Raw genomic sequence first — 26,195 nt, 5'->3', positions numbered from 1 at the left:
ATATCGGAACGTCCCTATCCACACCAAGGCGTCGATAGGCGCGGTGTGTACGCACGAGCCTATCGATCGCAAGATCCTTGGTTCGATTTCAGGTTGCCGCGAAAACTTATTTCGGTTTCATAAGGCAAATTTATGAATTTCAGCCCGACTCCTTGTGGCGAATTTTCATAAGGGGTTCCATGTTTATCGATAGTCCATTTGCCTGAGTGTATACACATATATGGTTCATCTCGTTTGGTGTCCATATTTGACTACTGCCATTCGGGCAAGTGACTTTCGGGCTAGTGACAGAATCGGGGTGATGCGTTACGCGGGTTATGTCGCGTTTAGTATGCAAATATTTTGGCTGCGCGCCGTTTGTTTTTTCTCGTAACGTCAGATTTGTTTTGCTCATTTGCAAAACCGATCGATTTTCGCTGCTGGTTTTTGGTCGTGGTTAAAAAATTCTGAAGAAATTATTGAAATAAATCGTGAAAAGGAAGACTTCAACATGCTTCAAGAATACGAGGACGATTATTACCTGGAGGAGGATAAAATGTAAGTAAATTTCTTTGAATTCAATGCTGGTGAGGGTGGGAGTGCACGCAACTCTTTGGCAACAGATGTTTTGATTCATGTCTGTTTTGTCTTTCTTTTATTTGAGTTAATTCAAAGATTTCTTTTACTTATGACTAACAAAACATTATTTAAATCATCGTTAATACATTATAAGGCTGTTGAGTTCAGGAAATCAATATAATATTTACAAAATATGAATAATAAAACCCCTAACGAAAGGTTGAGGCATAATCGACACCTCATTATTTGATGTACAGTAATGGTCAATACATAAGCAACTTTTTCGATTTTCCATACTTAATGGTTAACTTCGAAGGGTTGAATCTTAGTTTATGGACCGATTTGATGAAACTTTTAGGGTTCTACACAAAGCGTCTGTTTATTTTTACTTTTACGTGTTTGAAAAGAATGGTTCAAAGTGTATTTTTGATAAATTTTAATAGTAGACAGAATTAAAAAAAACTAAGTGAAGCTCAGACTTCAGAAAAGCGTTCAATAGCTCTAACGCGACTATTCTTCAGGAATTTTGTTTAAGATTCCTCGTGGTAAAGCTCGCAGAATTCTTCCAGTGATTCCTTCTGGAAAATCCTCAAATTCGTCTAGAAATTAATCACACAATTTTTAGGAATAATTCGACCAGATTTTCCTCCAGGGTTTTTAAGGAACATTTAAAAAAAATATTCTGTATTTATTCCAAAAAACCTAATCCAATGTTCAAATTTGGTTTTATTATATTATTATTATTGGTATATTAGGGGAAGACGGGGTAAGAGCGCCCGCCGGGGTAAGGCGGTTTTCTTAAAAGTTCACCGAGCACTTTCCATAAACACAAGATTTTTGACATTTCGAACCATTTAGTATGATATTTACATTAAATTATTCATAACAAATATCGAAAACAAAGTTTCTGCTCGTCGATATTGAATTTGATCTAAATTTAACAGATGTTCACTTTAGCATTTCGGAAGGGATTTTTTGTAAAAACATAACAAATTACCCGTCCATGCATCAACAGAAATGTGAAATATGCTACAGTGAAGTGAAATATGAATTGTAAATATTTAGCTTTGAAACGAGGCCATAGTTGTAAAAATTGCGCAAGCGGGGTTAAACCGACCACTGTTGATGGGGTACGACCGCCACCCCTAATTTATACCAAATAAAATGTCTAAACCATTTTAAAAGTTGTAACTACGTTTAACATTACTATTCAAGTAAAATGAAATCAATTTTGTTATAAATACAAGCCAAATCCGCATATTTTTCCAAAATATGGGTGTCTCAAGGCGGAAATAAGTATACATCCAAGTTTTTTTTTTAATTAATTAACCCTTAAATTGTTTCAATATCCCTGTTAATCAATGTAGAATTCATACAACATTATACTTTTTAGAATGATAGGGAACTGATATATTTTTAAGCAAAATTGTGTACGGAAATCGTGGTGGTCGCTTTTACCCCGTGGGTGGTCGGTTTTACCCCGTCGCTTAAAATAATCGTGATAAGACATCACTTTTTCAAGCGTCAAGAAATAAATATTTTTTTACAAATACAACCTTAGATATTTTTTGATCATGCCCAAGGCTTCAAAAAACGACATGCTGCGTCGAAAAAGGATTTATTAACTCTTGATTTTGACATATGAATTAAATTGCTTTGGCGGGCGGTCTTAACCCGTCTTCCCCTACTAAAGAAACTTTATTATTTTGTACGATACCTTGATGGCTACAGCATAGCGTCACGCCATTTCCAGGCGTATTGTCCGCAGCACTTTACGCTCGAAAACACCGAGAGCTTTGGGGCTGTCCATTAATTACGTAAGAGTTTATGGGGGGAGGGAGGGGTCTGAGATTTCTTACGCACCATACAATTTATTTTTAACCCTCTAATACCCAAATTTTTATTTTCGATCTAAATATCATTTTTAGTTATCTAAAATCATTCTAAACACGTTTTGGGCAATGATTTATTTTTATTCGCAAATCTATGAATTTTGGTTTTTGATTTTTATAATTTTTATTTTTGAACATCCCTAACCTTTTTCATTTTTTCTTGAAGCCTTTTCTAGTTACTGATTTTTGGCAATAATAAAAATTCAAATTTTTACGATACTTTTCAAAATCTTAAATTTTTAATATTTTTCTGAAAATATATTTATTTTCTCTGCAATTTACGGAAAAACAGGTTTGAAATTATTTTAATACTATCAAGCTTTTCTCTTGCGATAGGTTGATCGTAGAAAAATATAAAAAGTACGATTTTTTAAAAAACTTTAAACTTTAAAAAATGCAAAAAAAATTCAAAAGTCATAAAAAACTTGTCTTATATGCGTTAGAGTGGTTCAAAAAATCGTTTTTGCTCCACACCGCTCATTGGATTCTAGATCAAATTTTGAGTGTCCTCCCAAAATTTGAGCTCATTTGGATGAAAACTGAGATTTCACAAGCCCTACAAAGTTTATATGGGAATTACTATGGGAAAAGCAACCAATTCATTCAATCGGTCAAAGTGTTTGCCCATGTGCTCTTGGAGATTACAACAACGTTGATACTGCGAGATACAAAAATCAGCTACAACTTTGCCGAATACCGTTTTTACATCGGACGCCTCAGTAATTAGTTATTGATTTTTGAATGAGTTGTAAAACTTTGCCTATAATTGTTGGGCTGCTCTGCAGGCATCACTAGATATATGTAGTAAAACATAGTAGCCATGATTTGTGCGTGCTATCTTTCGCGTCAGGTCACAGTGGTTTAAAACTAAAAAAACTCGATCATCAGCTTTTTCAGTATCAAAGAGTGAAAATATTGCCATACTATATTCGGCAAAGTTAATGCATATGTTAAGCAGCAACTTTTGACATTTACAAATTTTTGATTAATTTACTAATAAGTTATATAAAACTTTTATTTTCTCTGTTTGTCGTTAAAAGCATTTGGTGTCTTCGACAAAGTTGTTGGAATTGTTAAATTAAGAAAAGTTGTCGAAGGCACTTTAACTCTATCTATTAAAATAAACGATTTATAGCGATTTTCATATAAAAACCACTTCAAAAGTACAAATACTCACTTAACTTTTTTCGTAGCGATTTTCATGGCTTACAATGTTCTAGGACTATGTTTATATTTCCAAAATACAAAACTTTGCTGAACATACCAAGACAATATCTTCAATTTTTCTATGAGTTATAAGCATTTTATTGTGGAAAATTCACCTTTTTTACACTAAATATCCCGAAAAGTTGCAAAAAGTTGCAAACTAAATTACATGCATTAGAAAGGCCAACATCTGTACTATGTTTTTCAAGTGGACTCATCCGTGTCTTCGCGTGTCTTTTCCACTTTTCTGCCAGTTGATAATTTGAATATTTGTACTTATAAGTATTAGGGGGCCCAGATAGCCGTAGCGGTAAACGCGCAGCTATTCATCCAAGATCAAGCTGAGGGTCGTGGGTTCGAATCCCACCGGTCGAGGATATTTTCGGGTTGGAAATTTTCTCGACTTCCCAGGGCATAGAGTAACTTCGTACCTGCCACACGATATACGCATGCAAAAATGGTAATTGGCATAGTAAGCTCTCAGTTAATAACTGTGGAAGTGCTCATAAGAACACTAAGCTGAGAAGCAGGCTCTGACGCAGTGGGGACGTAACGCCAGAAAAGAAGAAAGAAAGAAGAAGAAGTATTGATTATGTGTATCTGAGCACTATTTATAACTAGCGCTTAATAACGAATAGTTGAGATAACCATCATTCAAAGCTTTAAGTATGACGAGTTCGAGGGTTTTGAACAAAAAGTTATTATTCTGTTCATCTTGGTAGTTTATTTGTTACATATGTACACGGGAAAAAACCTTTGGTAAATATTACTATTAAAGCTGACTATGCCCATTCCTTAAACTACCATGGTATTTCAGAACAATTTACTACGGTAATAGTTAACTGGTCCATTTGACAGGAATACGTTTCATCAATCGCTTTTCTAGTCTGGAAAATTGTTGGCGCGAGAGCTCAAGTGATCTCCCTCAAATGATAGTTCTTACCGCGCAATTTCTTTACGTGTCGATGTGTACTATGTAATCGCCGAAAAAAATTCATATTATTCAATTAATTATTCTTACTCAAGTGTACTAAATAGAAACATCCAAATTTAGTTCACTCAGTTCCCTCCTCACCTGAATAATCAAGTTTCTTCATGTACGCTTTATTCGATACTAAAAGCTGAGAAAACTTCACTGTCACTTTTCTTAAGCTTGTCACCATCACCAGATTCGACGACTCTAGCATGCGATTAAGAAGATAAACTCTTGCATTTCCCACTATTTGTTTGTTTTTTTTTTTTTTTATATATAATAGGGTTTTAGAACTTCCAACGACCATGTACGCTATGCCAATTCTTCCAAACTTCTAAATTGAAGAAAGTATGGATTCAACGGGGTATGTGTTTTGCAGAATTAGTAAGCATTATTGTACCACAGTCAGAGAAGTTTATGTGATTGGTTATACTATTGCAATCTTTTAAATTTTGACCGTCTGATTGATGTCTTATATGAGCATTAAAGGACAGTTCAGTGGCACTGAAATACGTCATTTTGTAATATCTAATACCTGATCAAAGGATATTAATTGTGTCCGTTGAAAGCTTGCTGCGGTATAAATTGTAACATTAAAAAAAAAAGATGGCAAATAAGCGTTAATTGAAAAAGTATGTTAGTGGAACAACTTCAAAAAACTAAATGGTGGAGATAATTCCAAATCGTAACGAAATACTAATAGACAATAGATAACTTTTTTGGAAATCTATGGTATTTCAGTAGTAACATCATGTGCTAGCAGAAATATGTCCTTTTAGATAGCATTTCATTGCTTCCAATGATTAATCACCTTGTCAAATAGCAATCAAAGCAGGCTGTAGGTTCGTTAATTACAATGATAAACAGCGGTTCAGATTGCAGCAAATATTAAGCAATATAACAAACTTAAGTTGACTCATAGGTGACAAAGACACGCAAAGACACGGATGAGTCTACCTGGAAAACATAGTACAGATGTTGGCCTTTCTGTAATTTTGTTTGCAACTTTTTGCAACTTTTCGAGATTTATAAGAGTGAAAAAGGTGAATTTTCCCCTATAAAATGCTTATAATCCATAGAAAAAATGAAGATATTGTCTTGGTATGTTCAGCAAAGCTTTGTATTTTAGAAATATAAACATAGTCCAAGAACATTGTAAGCCATGAAAATCGCTACGAAAAAAGTTAAGTGATTATTTGTACTTTTGAAGTGGTTTTTATATGAAAATCGCTATAAATTGTTTATTTTAATAGATAGAGTTAAAGTGTCTTCGACAACTTTTCTTAATTTAACAATTCCAACAACTTTGTCGAAGACACCAAATGGTTTTAACGACAAACTGAGAAAAGAAAATTTTTGTATAACTTATGAGTAAATTAATAAAAATTTTGTAAATGTCAATGTAAATGTTAAGCAGCACATATGCATTAACTTTGCCGAATATAGTATGGCAATATTTTCACTCTTTGATACTGAAAATGCTGATGATCGTGTTTTTTGGGTTTTAAACCACTGTGCAGGTGCAGCAATGTTGCCTGTTCAGAAGTTAAATGAGCACTGCTGAAGAATTTGTGACTGGATGTAAATCAATAACTAATTACTGAGGCGTCCGATTTGAAAACGGTCTTCGGTAAAGTTGTAGCTGATTTTTGTATCTCACAGTATCAACGTAGTTCTAATCTCCAAGAGCACATGGGCTAACACTATGACCGATTGAATGAATTGGTTGCTTTTCCCATAGTAATTCCCATATAAACTTTGTAGGGCTTGTGCAGTCTCAGTTTTCATCCAAATGAGCTCTAATTTTGGGAAGACACTCAGAATTTGATCTAGAATCGAATGAGCGGTGTGGAGTAAAAACGATTTTTTGAACCACTCTAATATGCGTGTTATGAGTCAAGGTTTAAGCCAAAAATAAAATCATTTTGATTTCCGAGCTACGAAAAAATACACAAAATTCCGAAGCGTCGTTTTATTGAAAAATCTCATACTTTTAAACACATGTACGCATCTCTAGTGATTTACAGCGATTTATAAATGTTTTTCTTGAAATATTTCGATTGGTAATTACAGAAGTAATACATGGAAAATAAATTCGATTTCATCACAGCAGTGTTGCAAATTTTGAAGAACAAGCTTTTTTAAAAATAAAAAATATAGATTGTCGTATTTTTTAACCCTCTCCTAATAATCGTTGATTTTGATGACTTTCAAAAATCTACCGTTCTAAACGTTGTTCCTTACTCGTGTGAAATTTAATTATGTTGGTGGCTTTTTAATTATCACAACATCGTACAATATCAGTCAAACGATGTGCAGAAAACCGATTGCGATTTCATTGATTAATTTAAAAAGACTTGATAAAACGAACAATCCTTACATTAGGGAGAGTAATCCTGATAATTTTTGCGTATAAAAACTTTTTCGGTTCCATTTGGGGCAGGGCTAATAGCGAGTCACTTTTTCGTTACTTGGTCCCCTTTTTCACAAGAATGGTGACTAAAGTCACTATTTTGAGAAGTTGTGATAAAACAATAGCTTTCAAAAGCAAATCATTAATATTTTATAAATTTCATTATTCTGAAGACAAAGTTTTTTTGTGATGTGAAAATCAAAGAGAGCTTTGAATAATCTTGTACCATGGTGCCTGTTCCAGGTAGTTACAAAAGAACTTGGGTGAGTGCGGCATTAGAGTGATGCAAATTTTGAAAAGTTTATATGGAGATTACTATGGAAAACGCCAACTTTTTGTGCCCAGGCCTCTATCTCTTCGACATAATATTTAATGGAAAAGTGAACAACCTCTGCTTATGTGAATTCTTTTCCGTTACAACTTTGCCGAATACCACATTTTGATAGGACTTAAGGATAAATTGCTATTCTTAATTATAAACTGGGTTTGCATTTTGCATGCTTAACCAACTGCTCGGCAGGCAACAGTGGTGCTCCTGGCGGGTAGAATAGATCAAAGTAATCCAGGCTACTATGTTCTACAGCAAAACAGCAGTGTTGCTCTGAAAGTAATTAGATTGAGCATGATTTAGACTTTGTTATCATTAATAACAAATTATCCTTGCGTCCCATCAACATGTGGTCTTCGGCAAAGTTGTAGCTGGGAAGATTTCACATGAGTAGAGTTTGTTCACTTTTCCATAAATTATTATTACGAGTAGTTAGAGGATTGAACACAAAAGGTTTGTCTTTTCCATAGTAATTTCCATAGAAACTTCAAATGGCCTGTGCACAACCAAATTTCTTCCAAATCACTTCAAATTTTGGGAGAATGATTTTCATCATAATTGACACCGTTTAAGCACAGGAGAGCAAAAACTTCAACATTTGCTTAAGTAGCGTCCGAGGCTATAAAGCTAAGCCATGGGCATTTTTTTAATTATCGGACAGGTTTGGGCCGGAGGTTCTCCGATTTATATGAAATTTTCACCAGAAGTAGAGCTCGTGAATATATGACCAAAAGTGAAATTCAAAAAAATATAGTGGCCTATTTTCCCGGAAAACTCTAGATGAATTTTCACGATTTCCCTATATACCTCAAACTTTAAAAATTCATATCTCCTGAACTATGCATCGTAGAATAAAAGTCTTTTAGTGAAATCGAAAGGAAATTTCCTCAGCAATCTATTAAAAATATAAAAAGAATAACATTTCCCGGAAAATTTTTCACCATGAAGAAAATTGTCGAAAAAATAGCGGAAAAACTATCGTCTGTATCATGAAAAAATTTCAATTATAATTTTTGTTTCATCAATCTATACTCTAACTTTCGTCCATAGACGCCAAAGTGGTATCTTTTACCGTTTAGGCGACAGAACTGAAAAACCGATGACCACCCGCACGCTTCCCATAGGAAAATGTGTTCTATTGTGCACTGACGGCAGCAGTAATTTACACGCATTGTACGTGTAACGCAGTAAACCATCCTTCCCTTTCCAGTCAAAAGAAGTTTTTTTGTCAATCGGAGCACTCTCCATTGGTCTTTTGGGTGTTTTGTGTGCTCTTTATCAACATTGTTATTTAGTATTAAAGCTAGCAGCCTCTATGGGAGCCGCACGGGAAGTTCTTGTAACAATCAATCATTATGCCAACGTTTGAAGGATCAAATCTCAAGATCCAAACTTATCAATATATTCTAAATATGTTGTTTCGGCCAGGACGTCTTTCATACGTTGTGTCTTTTAAGATTCAACGGACGACAAATCAAACCAACGACTTTCACTTTAACTGATATATTACCACTGAGAGGCAGCATGCCTACTCGGTGGGGAAACGAGAGAAACTACATTCTTACAAGGTCAATGGGGGCGCCTTATATAGACGCAAAATACGGACAGATAAAACATACAATAATTATTCATTACGCGCATTCGCTTCTCAATACAGTTTAGCGCGCTGTTGGGTTGGCGCCAACTGTAGAGGCTGCATGCTGACTGGTAGTGGAATATTCCACAGCAGCCATCAATGGAACAATAGATAGCGTCCCTGAGTGTTATACAGCTGATTGATATTATTTACATGCGAATACTTCCAAGCAACAATCACAATTTATATCAAACATATCACTTCTTTTTTGTTACATAGTCCGCGATCGGTAGTTACGCATCGTATGCACGCCGTCGCGAAAAACCGAAAAAACAGTGATTTAATTCCGTGAAAACTCATAAAATACCTGTGCAAGCGTACAAGTGCTCTCGGAGTTTGGAAATTGCGTCGAGAATCGAGTAGTGGCCGGCGCGCCGGGCGGCTATCGCTGAAAAATTGAAAGGGAGCGATCTGGGAAGTTCGGTTTCTAACCTAAAACTCCGAAAATAGTACTTGTGATCAGTGAACGGGGGCAGCGTTGCCATTCACGTTGAAAATTTGATTTCAAGGAGTTAATAATAGTGTAGTGCAAAAATTAAAAGAAGAGAAGAGGAAAAAATCCAAAGAAGAGAAAAGGCAAAATCCAAAGAAGAGAAAAGAAAAATCCGTGAAAATAGTGTTAATCTAAGAGAAAAATTTAAATAAAAATAGATCATTATAACGAGAAAAAACAGAGTAGTGCAAGCGTTAAATTTAAGTTAGTGATAGTTTCCTTTGAAATAAGATCAAAATAAAGATCAAAGAAAGTTTTTGAAAAAAATGTCAAGTTTGCGAAGCACTCGCTCACAAACAGTCCAGAAAACAAACCAGGCTGCAGCAGTTCCTACCAGTGGCCGAGATGTACAAGGACCCACGGCCGGTAAATCCAGCATTATCCGAAGGACATACCCGCTCAAAAACAAGAATAACATCCAAAAATCCCCAAACGCTGACGCTGATTCCTGGCTAACGGACGTAGCGTTTGTGGAACCGATTTCGTACGAGAAGGACATCCCGACACACCCCGCAATTCTCGGACGAATGTTGTACGATGTCGGCTTCAACAAAGTGAAGGAAATCACCAAAATCGGCAGATTCAGGTTCAGGATCAACCTTGAAAACAAGGACGACTACAGACTGTTGAAGCAGTTGGACTTGAGAGAGGCCAACCTTAAGCTTTTCGAACCGAGCTCACTGAAGGAAACAATTTGTTTCATCCCCGGCGTGCCATTGGATTTTGGAGAAGATGTGCTTATCAACAATACAGCAGCGGTCATCGGAGTCAAAATCACCAAAATCGAGAGGCTTAAAAGGAAGAACGGCGAGACTTTAGTGAACACCAAAAACCTGAAGATCGTTGTCGAAGGAAAAGAGGTCCCCAGGGCCTTTAAGATCTTTGGTGTGCATTTCAAAGCCAGCCTTTACGTCTTTCCGGTGAAACAATGCCGACAATGCTGGAAGTACGGACATCCCACTTCAAAATGCAAAAGCAAAGAAAAATGCCAGAACTGCGGAGAACAGCATGAAGAAGCGACGAACGTATGCCCCAACCAACCGAAATGCGTAAACTGCAAAAAAGGCCATGGCGCATCAAGCAAGGAGTGCCCGGAAAGGCGGCGTCGTGAGGAGCGGGTAAGAAAAATGAAACACGACAAGCTGGACGAGTTTGACGACATCACCACCACAAGTAACAGGTACGAGGGACTGGAAGAAGACTTCGGAGAAGATGAGCAGAGCATCTGCGGTACCTGGTGGTAATCGCTAGGCACAACAGGTGCAAAAAGGAGGAAGCAAAAGAAAGACTCGAGCAACCAGGAATTCGTCGACCCGGAACCGATGAACTATGCAAGGACCGTCAGGGAGGGACGAAGGTCAGGTAATTTTGTTAATCCTGCAAAAACATCTGAACTGGAAAGGCTGCTCCACCAGCTCCGCAACGACTTCTCAAGGCTTTTCCTGGAAAAATCGTGGCTGGGCCCCATCATACAGCTGAGAAACAAAATCCAACAAAAGCTGGGAAATCAAGGCACTACTATCGACACAGACCACCTCCTCATCGAGATCTTCTCGGAGCTAGACCAAATAGTTAAAAACGAGACAGAGAAGATGCCCAACGAAGGCCAGACAAGAACCGCAAACTCGAACAAAAATGGAGCCTAAAACCATCAGAATACTACAACATAACAGCTAAAGCATTCGGACAATCGAAACACGAGAAGAACTTTATGTAAGCCTTATGGAAAATGAAATTCAAATCGCACTACTCCAAGAATTATGGTTGAAGAACAACGAACCATTCACTATGAAGAATTTCGAGTTGATATCACGCAGGAGAGAGGCCGGCTACGGAGGAGTAGGAGTCCTAATACGACAAGATCTGCCCTCCAAGGAAATCGATTTCCCGGATCTGATCCCCATCGAAGTCGTTGGAGTCACAGTGGAGCAACTTGCAGGATTTGGAAAACTGAATTTCATCTCGGCATACTGGCCTCCATCAGGAAACTTAACAAACGACACAAAAGGTAAGGTGGAACAACTTTTTGCCTTCATTGACGGACTAGAAGGGGAATCAATGATTTCGGCAGACCTAAACGCACATCATCCCAATTGGAGCCCCAATCCAGTCAACTGCAGATGAGGGCGGCTCGTAAATGCGTTGATCGAAGGATATAACGTTGTCCTCCTTAACGACGGGTCAGGTACGAGGGTTACCCCACCAGACGGAAACGACACAGCAGTAGATATAACGTTAGCAACCCCTGGAATAGCAAGAAAATCGTCATGGACCGTAAAGGAAGAGGAGTTCGGAAGCGTCCACCTCAGTATCCATATCGAAATAGAAGACGGAAGCCCAGTGGTGCCCAGGAGCTTTAAAAGAGTTAACAAGCAGCAGGTAGTAGACAAACTTAATAACCTGTTAGCTGGCGGGTCGGAAGGACCTGCCTTAGGGGTGAGACTCTTAGGGTCGGCACGTTGGAGCTGGTCAAGAACCCAAGCAAAACTAACTTTTTTGGCTTTTAACTTTATATTGTTTTAACTTACTGGTGTGTGTAGTGTCGGGGTGTGGAGTGTGGAACGTTGCGGCCGGCCGGAAGTGGAGCACGTGCGGGTTGTCCTGGGGGTTGCTGGACTGAATTCGGGGTGGGCCTGATGGCTAACGGGTTTCTGGGGCGAGCGGAACGCTCTTCGAGCTCACGGATGCCCACAAATGGCGGCTGGGCGATGGCTGCGGAGGAGATGTCGATTTCTTGGAGCGTCCCCCAAACGTCCTGGGTGTCGGAGGGCTCTCCACGACGGTCTGGGTCTCTGGGATGACTCCTGAAGCCACTTGGATGCTCTGGATGGCTGGTGGACTATACTAGGCGGAATTGGCCTATAATAATGGGTCCTGAAGGGGGAACGGAATCGGGCAACGGTTAAACCGAGCGACAGGATTTACTCCTAACTGTCGTTGATAGTTGGTTCCTTCATACCTGATTCGAGTATAGCCGTCGAACGAACTTTAATTTCAACGGTTATTTTGAGTAAACTGGGTATACGGTTGAATCTGCGAACTGGTTGTCTCGAAGTTCTAAATTGAATAGGCTTTGCTCTTGGCTCAGTTCGACCCAGATGCCTGTCCCTTTTCCCTCTATCCCTTTCATCCTTTATTTTCCCTTTTTGATGTGGGTTTAACTGTGGCAACCCGTTTTCCCCTTTTTGGCTCAATATTATGTGTGTTGTCTTAGACTTGTTCAGTGTATGGTGATAGTGTGTTAACAAATTTTGTTCTCATATATCCACATTTTCTAATAGTTTACTAACATTTAACAAACAGAAGGATAACAATTAACACAATATAATATTAACTCTACTAACAAATACTAACCAATTAACAAACTTATTCTTAACAAACAATTAACAAAGTTAGCGTATCTCAACGGTAACAAACCTTAGACCACAATTCATCTACTCCCCGGAAGAAATGGTCGATATCTTCAACGACACGGTGGAGAAGTCTTCATACGAGTTCAAAAATAAGAAAGCTAATTTTTTAAAAGCCTGTTGGAGCGAGGAGATTAACGAACTGTACCGGCAGAAAAGAGAAGCACTAAAGCACTACAACAAGAATAAAACAAACAGTAACTACATTCAACTACAGAAAGAAAGGGCGAGATTCAAGAGAGTAGTTAGGAGAGAGAAAAGGAAGTACGTCCAGGAGCTTTCTGAAAAAATAGAGGAACGACAACTTTGGAATATTGTTAAAGGAGTAGACACATCGTTGACAGGGACCGCAGGAAAAGGAAAAGCAGAAATCAGCTTAGAGAAGGGCAAGGAGTTCATGGAATACTACTTCGGAGGTAAACTCAAGCATGTCCAACTTCCAACTGGAGCCGAAACCGATCTTGACGCATACGGCATGGCACTCCAGCACGGCGAACTAAAGACAGCCCTCAACAGCAAAAGAAAGAACTCTGCCCCGGGTGAAAATCGCATCTCCTATGAAATACTCATGATGCTGAATCCCGGCATGCAGGATAAAATATTCGAGATGCTCAACAAGGTCTTCCAAGAGGAATCCATTCCGGACAGATGGCGCATCTCGTTAATAAAACCCATCCCTAAGAAAGGAGCAGATCCCAACTTACCAAACTCAAGAAGACCAATCGCGTTGATGAATGCGGAAATAAAACTTATCAACTCTGCAGTAAAAGACAGACTGATCGAAGTGGCCAATTTGAAAGGAATAATTCCGGACCTCTCATTCGGCTTTCGGAAGAACGTCTCAGCAACAACATCAGTCAGCTTCATCGTGAAGACAATTCTCCAAGCCAAAGAAAATGGACAAAAATGCGCAGTAGCATTTCTAGACGTGAAAATGGCGTTCGATTCGGTAGATTTAGGGATGCTACTCGACCAACTTACGAGCTACGGAATACCAGGTAAACTAGTGTCATGGCTGCACGAGTATCTCAGGAAAAGATCAGTTGTCTTGGAAACAAATGAGGGTACAGTAGAAATGGAGGTCAGCGAGGGTCTACCGCAGGGCTGCCCACTTTCCCCAATCCTTTTCAATCTGTATACCGCAAAGCTGCATCAACTCTCAAATGGAAAATGCGTACTCGTCCAATTCGCGGATGATTTCGCGGCAATTGCCCTAGGAGACACAGTAGAAGAGGCCTGCGAAAACTTAAACAACTTCCTCCCACTCCTGGCGGGAGGCCTTAAAGAACGGAAACTATCAATCAACACGAAAAAGTCAGCAGTAATACCTTTCACCAATGGAAAAATCGACCACCTTAGTGTGAAACTTCAGGGAGAAAAATTATCAGTCGTCAACTGCCATAAATACTTAGGTTTCACCATGGACAGAAGCCTAACGTACCGAAAGCACGTCGAGGCAGTGAGGGACAACGCAGGAAAAAAACTTGGTCTGCTAAAGCTGCTTTCAAGAAAAACTGGGAGAGCCAACCCAGAAACCTTAATCAAAATAGGCAATGCTGTAATACGAAGTCGAATGGAATACGGAGCAGCTATCTACGGGAATGCAGCAAAATCCAACGTGTCGAAACTCCAAATAGTTCAAAACGCGTACATTCGTAGCAGTATGGGATACCTCAAAAGTACTCCTTGGCACGTAATGCTGTGCGACTCTGGACAAATCCCAATGCAGCTGAGATTAGAATCACTAGCCAAACGGGAACTACTTAGGGCAGTGTATCACAGATCACCTCTGCTGAACTTCGTTAGTAGCAGTCTAGCCAAAGGGATTCCGAACGGTTCCTACATTACCGAGGTGGCCGATAAGCACGCGGACCTTGTGTATCAACTTCACCCGTCCGACAAAGAGTATCATCAGAGAAGAAGGATGAAGTATTTTGGCATGATCAATTTCGAAACCATCGTCAACTTGTCACTTGGCAAGCTAACACCGAACAAAGCGAATACTAGTGCCGAAACGTGGAGAAAAATCTACTCGGAAACTGTACACAGCAAATACGAAGGATATAAACGGTTCTTCACCGATGCTTCAAAAACTCCAAATGGGACGGCCATAGCAGTGCACAGCGAAGATGGTTCAGGATCAGTAGCAGAGAGTATAAACAACAATTTCACGATTACCAATGCAGAACTGTTTGCCGTTCTAAAGGCAATCGAAATCATTAAAGAAAGCAAGATTAGTAAAGCAGTGATCATGACCGACTCTAGGAGTGCATGTCAGATGCTGCTTGGCAACCAAATTTTTGCGGAAAACTACATCGCCTGGGAAATCTATAAGGAGATACAAGATTTAGAGGATAACAATCATAGGAAAAAAATCAAAATCCAGTGGATCCCTAGTCACGTGGGCATAGATGGAAACGAAGCAGCAGGTAGAGCTGCAGTATCGATGACCAATAATCAGCAAACCCTCCCCAACTCAATCACCCTTGCTGATGCAAAGATTGTCAGCTCCAAGGAAGTTTGGGACGACTGGACCAGACAATACAAATCAATCTCAACAGAGAAAGGAAAGTGGCACTTCTCGTTTGTGGCTGCCCCAGGAAAAAAAATCTGGACTAAAAGGTTGGGATTAAATGCGAGTCAGATTAAAGTTCTGAATCGAGTTAGAAGCGGCCATACACTCACGAAAGAAAGGCGAGCATTGTGGAAACTAGAATAGGGTCCTAAAGCCCTGTCCCAATTTTAATGCCAAACGCTTAAGCTTAGGCCAAAAACACATGTTTACTCAATTTTTTAATGTTTTACGTTTGTTTAAGTCTAAAAAACATTTTTTTATGTTTTTATAAGATTTTGTCACACCCCTTGGTTTAAACTCAAATTTTGGGTGCATTTTGTTTTCCGTGTCCCTTCCGAAATGTCAGATAGGAACAACCCCAGTGTTAAAACTGAAACCCCTGTGGTGTTTTTGTCGACTAAGCGAACGTCAAACATGATCAAAAGTGTCAAGGTTCATTTATGGACCCAATTTTCAAATTAAATTTTAAATATGATATTGCCGTTATTTGAGTGGGAAAAATTGCTGAAGTAGTTGCAGTAACATGTTTTTTCTTGTTATTAAATGAAATCAAGATTTCATTGAACATTTTAGGACCCTATTCAACAACGAATGCGAATATTGTGAAGAACCCGAAAACCTGCACCACCTACTCTACGACTGTCCGCAATACAACAACATTAGAGTCAACTACCACGTTCTGGAATACATGAAACCTCTGGAACAAATATTCAGCGAAGAGTGCGAAGAAAGCATGAAACAAATAGTGGAATTCATTAAGGAAGCAAAAATCCAAATATAAACCCATTAAATCCGGACAATTGCAAAAGGACAACCCACCAAGCAACCCCACCAAAATCAAGAACATTGTGGCGAGATGGATCAACCCTGGTCCCAGCCTGTCCCGAGCCAAAGAGGCAAATCCAATAAAAAAAAACATATCACTTTGTATAGAAAACAAAACTTAAAATTTATGCGCGCGCTTTTAGTACATTATCTAATCATTTGATAAATTGACAAAAAATTGAAACAAAAACAAGTAAATTACAAACAGCATTTTATGTATGCATAAACATCCGTTTTGCTTGTCAACTACTTGACACTGAGGGTCAGTACCTATTTATTACCTATATCATTACCAATATTATTTAACCCTCTAATACCCAAATTTTTTATTTCCGATCTAAATATGATTTTTAGTTATCTAAAATCGTTCTAAACACGTTTTGGGCAATGATATATTTTTATTCGCAAATCTACGGATTTCGGTTTTTGATTTTTATAATTTTTATTTTTGAACATCCCTACCCTTTTTCATTTTTTCTTGAAGCCTCTTCTGGTTACTGATTTTTGGCAATAATAAAAATTCAAATTTTTACGCTAATTTTAAAAATATGAAATTTTTAATATTTTTCTGGAAATATTTTTATTTTCCGTGTATTTAACGGAAAAACAGGTTTAAAATTATTTGAATACCGCCAAGCTCTTCTTTTGTGATAGGTTGATCGTAGAAAAATATAAAAGGTGCGATTTTTTATATCACACGTTAAATAAACCCCGTGTATTTGTAGGTTATATAAGAATACAATTTTTCAAACAATTTTCAAATATACAAAAAAGTTTCAAAAGTCATAAAAAACTTTTCTTATATGCGTGTTATGAGTCAAGGTTTTAGCCAAAAGTAAAATCATTTGGATATCCGAGCTACGAAAAAATACACAAAATTCCAAAGTGTACCCCGTCTAAAGGCGGGGTTGGGTATTAGAGGGTTAATGTTAGCATCGTTTTCAATTAAAGACTGTTAGCCTCAATAGTAAAGGTTGCGAATAAAGGACATACAAAACACCCAACACCCACTCAATGAAGAGTGCTCCGATTGACGAAAAGCTTCTTCTGACTGGAAAGGGAAGGATGGTTTACTGCGTTATACTTGCAATGCGTGTAAGTTACTGCCGCCGTCAGCGCATGGTTACACACTTAAACGGTTTCGCCGAGAACCCAACAGCTGATATCTCGGTAATAATTTGACGATTCTCGGTAAAACTTTTACCGAGATCTCAGTAAACGTTTACCGAATCTCGGTAACGTTCGCCGAGCAAGCATGGGAAAATTCACTCACTCACCCGAACGCTACCGATAAAATATCTGCAAAGTATCTGCTGCCACCGAATGTTCAATGACTGCCGAACGCTACTAGGGTGAGCGCAATCCCGACGAATCGTAAACGATTGAGATAAACCGAAAATGAAAAGATATACTGAGCGGAGAGAGCACCTATCCTCTCTTCAATTCTCGAAAACTTATTCAAACAGACTCAAGTCAAAAAAGTATATAAACTTGTTTTATCGATTCTACGTGTTTCGCAGACGAAATTCTACACATTTTGCTCTAAACCAACTCGATTTTTCACTTTTAGAACGTTTACTTTCCGGATTTACAAAACGACGAAAGTAAGATTTTCAACTTTTGCTACCTAACCACTACTTTCGCCGCTCCGCTGTATGGAGAGACAAAGTGACTTAACCACGAATCGAAACAAAACATTACTTGAGTCGATTTTACACTGGTAGAAAAACGTCGAAAGTAACTGAATAAATCGGCTTATCATTTTGTAATAATTTTTTTGTGGGAAATAACAGGATCTCCCTATTTTTTGAATGCGAGCTTATTGTATGCAAAATTTAAGAAATGTACACGGCGAAAAAATGTCAAAAAGGTGATTCATTTTAAAACAGTTTTAGAAGACAGGTTGTGATTCTTCAGAATTAATTTTCTCAAAATCGTATGGAAGTTACTTTCGTCGATTTGAAAAAGTAATCGAGAATTGGAGACACGAAAGAACGCGTTTGCCATTCGATCACTGAAAGCTTCCTGCGAAATGTACAGATTTTGCGTTCACTGAAACATTTCGCCTTGTGTATTACCAGTCAGTGAACGCTCTTCAGCTCTCAAATACGAATGCCTCTCGTGCGGAATCAGAATGTAAAGAATCATTCGCTACAGCAATCGGATGCCTTCGGCACAAAGAGTCGGTAGTGAATCATTCTGTTGCCGTTTTTGTCTAACTTGTCGCTCGGCGAACTAGAAGAAAGCGCATTGGAAATTGAAACACTCAGCTTGGTCGGAGAAACGGCAATATCGCTCTTGACCGCTTGTGGATGTGAGCGAGAGAAATGCAATATTCGAGTGAATGTTTCCCATGCTTGTCGCCGAGATCTCGGCAAAAAATTCGGATTGCCGAAATCTCGGTAAAATAAGTACCGAGATTCGGCGTTAAAATTTACCGAGCTCTCAGCTGTTGGGTTCTCGGCGAAACATTTTACTGAGGTCGGTGAAATAATTTAAGTGTGTATGAAGCGCACAATAAAACACATTTTCCTATGGGAAGCGTGCGGTTGGTCATCGGTTTTTCAGTTCTGTCGCCTAAACGGTAAAAGATACCACTTAGGCGTCTATGGACGAAAGTTAGCATATGGATTGATGAAACAAAAAATATTTTTTGAAATTGTTTCATGATATAGACGATAGTTTTTCCGACAATTTTCTTCATGGTAAAAAATTTTCCGGGAAATGTTTTTCTTTTTATATTTATAATAGATTGCTGAGAAAATTTCCTTTCGATTTCACTAAAAGATTTTTATTCTACGATGCATAGTTCAGGAGATATGAATTTTTAAAGTTTGAGGTATATAGGGAAATCGTGAAAATTCATCTAGAGTTTTCCGGGAAAATAGGCCACTATAATTTTTTTGAATTTCACTTTTGGTCATATATCCACGAGCTCTACCTCTGGTGAAAATTTCATACAAATCGGAGAACCTCCGGCCCAAATTGTCCGATAATAAAAAAAAATCCCCCCATGTCAAAGGTGTTTGGGTTCGATTCCCGGTCGGTTCAGGATTTTTTGCAATGGAAATTTCATTGACTTCCATGGGCATAAAGTATCATGTATCATTGTAATGTTTTGATTGAGTTTGCAAATGTTGTCTACATCGAGATTAATATTTGAAACCCATGTTGCACAAATATTGGATTAGGGTGGGGCTTATTTCGAAAAATCTCCCGTAGTCAAGATTTACAAAGTGGAAAATGATCATCGGTCCCAAAATAATATCCTGTGAAAAAATGAGAATTTTTGGTGAAGGTTTAGAGGTGGCGCAAAGGGCGTATATGCAGTTTTCCCATTTTAGTGAACTCTGAAAAATTTTGGTATGCTTTTCAGCTTGTTTTGGTGGTTTTAGGACCCTTTAGGGCAAAAAAACACCTCAAAATTGCGATATCTCCACTCCTTTAGATGATATTTGACGAAATATATATTATGCATGCGATTTTTGGCCCTTGAATAGGTTACGCTGACTGATTACTATGAACCCGAATAAGCATATGAATAGCTGGGGAGAATTCATATGCTAGTAGAATGGAACAAAGGGCAAAGAAGAATGAGAGAAAGAACAAAGAACAAAGAAGAATGTAAGGTGGGGTGGGTTAAACAGGTGGGAGGGTGAAACTAGTGATGTCTTGAGCGTAACTGAGGAATCTTGAAAAATCTCTGGGCTAGTTCATCTCGGGACCAACGGGTTTACTTCCCTTCCGAAGGATGTCGCCACTAAAATTTTTAGTGGCTATCTCGGGGATGGGTTTCGATCCCAGATCCTTAGCGTGAGAGGTGTGTGTTCTAACCACTACACCAGGTCCGACACCTTGACGTCTATTTAATATTACCTACTTCAGAAATATTACGAGCAATTTTTCTTCAAGTAGGGAAAGAGCATCACTTTTTAAACCATCTCTAGTTTTTGACCCATGCATACGATTTTAGATTACTCTTTATGGAAAAATTGCAGTAACGGCCAAAATGTTCTTAATTCAATACGAAGTTTCATCATTATTCTCCTGGTAGATATAGATAAAAGCACGCCACTTTTTCTGTATGATGATAGCAATTTATCGAAAGGGACCATTGCAAAATTTACATCCTGGAAATTCATCCTCACGCAGTATCTATTAAATTCATAACCAATTTTAATTAATTATATATATATACATAGGACATCCTGTGGAAATTCCTTCATGTAGCTCTGTCCTAAAAAATATGTTTCAGAACTGTGGCGACTTAATTTTGGTTTTATTTGAGAGGTTTTCAACCTGAAGTGGTTTATCTCTTGCTCGTGCACTAATTTGAATTTTGACTACCGATTTTTTTCCTTCTGCTGTTGTTTATATACATCGATTTCAAATACAGATGTAGAACGATGTATTGAACTTTCATCTGCATTTTCGTTTGTCCGAAGTTATGTTGAAGGTGTTGTGGCGAAAGTGAAGTATTGGAAGTCCAAACGCAATTAATTGCTGAAATGGCATAATCCAGAAATTCCTGTGGAAATTCTAACAAGAAGTGTTATTGCTAGAAAGCAAAAATCGTTTATGGATTTACCTAATAAGGATGTATCGTGTGGGATCAAAATCCGAACACCTAAGAAACCACTTCATATAAAACTCCTTCTATTTGTATGAAGTGTACGGATGTTGAGCCTGTATGGATTTGATCCCCCTCTATAATTTCTTTTAGATTATAAAAGCAATTGCTGGAGTTATATCAAACGGACATTCTAAAACACTAAATTAGTGTTAAACTTGCATATAATCACATCTCATACATCCAACCGAGATATTTTCATGGCTCCGTAGTTGATTCTAATATAATATCATCAGTTACACCCTCCCCCTGTTTAACCGACCCCACCTTACATTCTTCTGTGTTCTTTCTCTCATTCTTCTTTGCTCCTTGTTCCATTCTACTAGCATAGGAATCCTCCCCAGCTATTCATATGCTTATTCGGGTTCATAGTAATCAGTCATTTGTGCTTATTCTGCACGGCGTGTGAGGTGAGACGGCTCGAATGAGGTGACAATTGTCGACTCGCTCCCATTTGATTAGCATTCGTCGTCTCACGTCACTCGCGGTGAGAGCGACTCGTCTCGACTCATACGCCGCGCAGAATAAGCACAATTGTAACCTATTCAAGGGCCAAAAATCGCATGCATAAAATATATTTCATCAAATATCATCTAAAGGAGTGGAGATATCGCAATTTTGAGGTGATTTTTTGCCCTTAAGGGTCCTAAAACCACCAAAACAAGCTGAAAAGCATACCAAAATTTTTCAGAGTTCACTAAAATGGGAAAACTGCATATACGCCCTTTGCGCCACCTCTAAACCTTCACCAAAAATTCTCATTTTTTCACAGGATATTATTTTGGGACCGATGATCATTTTCCACTTTGTAAATCTTGACTACGGAAGATTTTTCAAAATAAGCCCCACCCTAATATTGGATCTCAAATGAAACTGAATCAGACTTGATAAAAAAAAATCAATCACTCTAAGACTACGCTATCTAAATCTAATCCTAACTCAACAGCTTATTGTCTCATCACAATATTCGTAATAAGTCACTCCAAAATGTCAGCCTCCATTTACGCATGCTACTTTCTTTCATTGTTTTGTTACTGATTGCTATGTCTATCTGCGCGGTCCTCAGAAGCGGTTCCACTAGCAAAGGAAAAGATCGATCCGCAGAACAAAGTTTGCTCCTTTCGGATCAAGTCCAAAGCGAGCTGCCGTTACTTTCCGATATCGGTAGTACCGATTCGATACAAAATACCAGCACTAGGACTACCAAAGAGTGAGTAGGAATGAAGACTCTCCACATCTAGCTGTTACCTATTTGATCGTTGATCTAACTTCCTGAAACCATGTTTCGGTTCGTTTATTTTACCATTTTACTAAAACGTACGCATCCGTTTGCTACTCAGTAGTTCTGTAGAGGGGGATGACCCGAACAGCAGTACCGGACTGGGTAGGGTCAAGGACGAAATCGCTTTCGCCACCAACGACGACCTTCCGGATCCGGTGCTGTACGCCGATGGTTGCGTTGACGATTCGAAGATCATTATGCTTTGCCAGAAGCAGGAGATGGAAAGGCTGTAAGTCCGTAGACGGATTTGATCAGTAGCAAATCGCTTTCCTTTTGACTATTGCTAGGTTTTTATCTGTATCTTGTGTTTTCGCAGTGCTGAATGTAGTTTTTAAAATAGAAAAATGTTGTTTGAATTTATTCTTTCTATATTTTGGTTTGTTCATCTGGAATCCATCGCTTGACCGTTGTGTGCATTCATTATTATTAAATGCTAAAGTAATTTCATTAATCTTATTCAAAACTACGACTAAAACAAACTAACCAAAAAGGGGCATGACTGTCAGTTCCGGGACGGTGGTGGTCAAAAAGGATACCACAAATCTAATTGGTATAAGCATAGGTGGAGGGGCTCCCCTCTGTCCCTGTCTCTATATAGTTCAGGTTGGTTTTGGTCATCTTTCAGAGCAAACAGGTTGGCTCCCTTCATAACATCTCTACCTTTATCAGGTCTTCGACGGAACTCCGGCAGCTCGCGAGGGAACACTTCAGAGTGGTGATGAGCTTCTGGGCGTCAACGGCGTTTCGGTTAAAGGAAAAACCAAAGTAGAGGTCGCTAAGATGATACAAGCGGCCACCGAAGAGGTCACCATCCACTACAACAAACTGCATGCCGATCCGACTCAGGGCGAAACGTTGGACATCGTGCTGAAAAAGATGAAGCACCGTTTGGTGGAGAAAATGTCCAGCAGCACGGCCGATACACTGGGATTGTCCAGAGCGATACTGTGTAACGATTCGCTGGTGAAACGCTTGCAGGAGCTAGAACGGACTGAGGCAGTGTATAAAGGACTGGTTGAACATGCAAAACGGTATAGTAGTCTCTATCATTCGTAAAACCAATCTGTAATTATCATATGAATTTATTTCAGAATGCTAAAAGCCCATTTCGATGTACTCCAAACTTACCAGCAGTTCGGTAACATCTTCGCTGCGATCAGCGTTCGCGAACCGCAACCCCGAGCATCTGAAGCTTTCCGAATCTTCGGTGAGCTACATCGCAACATGGAAAAGGATGGCATCAAAATGATCAAAACCCTAAAGCCCATTCTCGCTGACATGGGCACCTATCTGCATAAGGCTATTCCGGACACGAAACTTACCGTCAAACGATACGCCGATGCCAAATTCTCGTACCTTTCGTACTGTCTGAAAATCAAAGAAATGGACGATGAAGAGCACAGCTACGCAGCTATCCAGGAGCCGTTATATCGAGTGGAAACAGGGAACTACGAATACCGACTCATTTTGCGTTGCCGCCAGGAAGCACGCGTTAAGTTCGCTAAACTGCGGAGCGATGTTCTCGAAAAGATTGAACTTCTCGAATGCAAACACGCTCGGGACCTTGCCTCTCAGTTGCGAAAGTTCATTCAGGGTCTATCAACGCTCGCTTCGGAAACGGTCGAGAGGCTCGAGTCCATCCCAAATCTTTTCCCGATCGAAGTCGACCTGAAGGCAAGTGCTTTCCAGTACAAGTCTGCGCTGAAGTTCCAACCCGAAGAAGAGGTAGAGGAAGAAGTTCACCAGGCTGAGGAAGCAATTGAAACTCCAGCCCTGGTTGCGCGGAATGGGAGTCGTGACTCTGCTAACAATGGAGGAACTTCGATTGACCAGTTGCTGGCTGGATTCGAAGAAGTGGATCTTAATAAAAGCTGCTCGGGTAGTTCGGGAGACAATGTTGATTTGCTGACAGAATTGGGCCTGGCTGACATCGATCTATCCGTTGGAAAAGCACCGTCGATGGGAACCAGTCTGATTGATGATCTACTAATACCAGAGCTTGGAAGTTTCGATAAATAAAGTACGGTTTTATGACTATATGTGTAATATTATTTATTTGTGTACTAATATATTTATTCATGTTGTAAGTTGGTATTATATTTAATTTGAAAGAAATTCATTATCTTATAATCTTGGAAAATTTCACAAGCTCAACTAAAAATCAGGCTTTAGTCAAAGATCATACAAACATTTCGTTCATAATCTTCCCCTCGCAAAGGAATACAAAAAATATAATATAAAAATCCCCAGAATGCTTCTACTGTTAGTTAGCTATCTCAAAAAATATCAGGAAGCATGAACACTAGATTACTCGAAAGAATTTTGTTGTTTTTTTATTCGGCGTAGAATTACGGTGAAAAACATCCGCCAAAAATTCATCTTGGAATTATTAGTCCGATGTTAGGCAACTGAGGGGCACTAATGAGCAGAATGTTTCAAAATATTGCATAAGAAAATGCTGGTAACTTAATTGTAGGTATTTTCGACGAAAATGTTCAGACGCAATGAGGCTATCCGGTTCATGTTTGAATAGGTTCGCATTTTTTCCACATAGACGAGAATGTTAGATATTTTAAGTCATATTAGGTATCAATTAAGCTCCAGAGGCGCGTTCTCCGCCAATTGGGAGATTTGTGCCATCGTCATATTTGAGCCTATTTCTTCATCTACCCGATGGAAAAGGAAATGGACTGTAGAGAAGAACTAGCTTTAAGTTAAAATTCTCGTTAATAAAGAAATTAAAAAAAAAAAAAAAAAGGAAATGGAAGGGAAAGATGGAAGGAAATAGGGGTGGGGTCCCTTGAAGAAAATCACATTAGCGAAATGAGAGCATGTAGTTTCATACCACAATGCACAATGGACCGAATCGACAATTTAGCCGGAGAAAAAGTGTTTTCTCTGTTCTCGTCGATTTTAGACGTTCGATGTCTTCAGAGAAGTTATTCGTAATTGAGTTTTACATCTTTTAAAAAAAAAGTTGAATAGGATAGCCCTTATTTAAGTTAAAATTTTGACTCAAACTTTTTTGTTTGATGAAATTTGTGGCTGAGCTCTTCTGCAAACTTTTATAAAATGTTATTTTGAACAACTTTGTCGAAGAAACTTTTGATCTAACTTTTCATTTGAGCTTAGTAAATTGATTTGCAATGGGTTTAAACAGCGCCCTAAAATGGGCGCTGTAAAATTAAATTTGTGCTGAGTCCAAGAATTTATTTGAAACTTCATTTAACACTTCGAAATCGGAATAGCTGGCTCAGGGCCAATGAAGTCATGCGATGCTCCATTAGCTAGCTCATCAGCCAATTCATTTCCATCGATGGAAGAATTTCCAGGTATCCATAGGCAGCATCCATTTATTACGTAACGATAAAATTGACAATTTTTTGACTCCTTCCTCCCGTCCGTAACGCTTTTTGTATGAGCTATAACGCTTGAGGCTACTCCCCCTCTCCCTAGAGCGTTATGTAATTTGTGGATGGCGCCATACAAGGTTAACAGAAATGGCTGAATTCAGTTCCTTAATTCGAGTTCGACATGCGAGAACAAGTTTCGACCTTGAGTTGGCCGAAGCAAGACCTTTTATAGCAGCCTGACTCTCTGACCAAAAGTATATGTACGCGCAGTTGAAGTGCTGATTGCACTCCACACATAAGAGCAAACATTTCCGCCTGAAAAAACGGTGCAGTGTCTACCAACACCAAGTGAGTAAAACTGATTCAGCCTTAGCTCACGCGAATATACACTAGCACCTCTAGGATCCATCAGGTCAACATTTTAGTTGGTATAACTTTTGTTATACATCATTCTATATGAACCAATTCAATCGTACAGAATGCATGCAAAGTGAAGGCTATATGCGTACTTGGCACGACTTTTTCAGACTTTCTGCGATCAGATATACGATGCCACAAAATTTGGATGAAAAATAAAAAAATGTTTCCAGCAAGCCTCGAACGCAGGACCGTTGGACCAGA

General features: G+C 38.8%; 1 protein-coding gene across 3 annotated transcripts; it reads left to right on the top strand.

The window, feature by feature from the left end:
* Positions 1 to 379: 379 nt before the first annotated feature.
* Positions 380 to 24,308, top strand: LOC110673977 (PRKCA-binding protein-like). Of its 3 annotated transcripts, none has more exons than XM_021845455.1 (6): positions 380 to 537; positions 22,006 to 22,149; positions 22,283 to 22,450; positions 22,713 to 22,824; positions 22,891 to 23,252; positions 23,313 to 24,308. In XM_021845455.1, the coding sequence occupies exons 1-6, from the start codon at positions 491 to 493 to the stop codon at positions 24,238 to 24,240; spliced, it is 1,761 nt and encodes a 586-aa protein (XP_021701147.1). In that variant the 5' UTR covers positions 380 to 490; the 3' UTR covers positions 24,241 to 24,308. The 3 variants fall into 3 exon arrangements, with proteins under 3 accessions (XP_021701147.1, XP_021701146.1, XP_021701148.1); XM_021845454.1 differs by having other exon boundaries at positions 22,280 to 22,450; XM_021845456.1 differs by lacking the exons at positions 22,006 to 22,149; positions 22,283 to 22,450.
* Positions 24,309 to 26,195: the final 1,887 nt, after the last annotated feature.

Source organism: Aedes aegypti, chromosome 2, assembly GCF_002204515.2.
Source record: "Aedes aegypti strain LVP_AGWG chromosome 2, AaegL5.0 Primary Assembly, whole genome shotgun sequence".
NCBI classification, from domain to species: domain Eukaryota; kingdom Metazoa; phylum Arthropoda; class Insecta; order Diptera; family Culicidae; genus Aedes; species Aedes aegypti.
The sequence above is the reverse complement of the archived record's forward strand: the minus strand, read 5'-3'. Positions and strand labels throughout refer to the sequence as shown.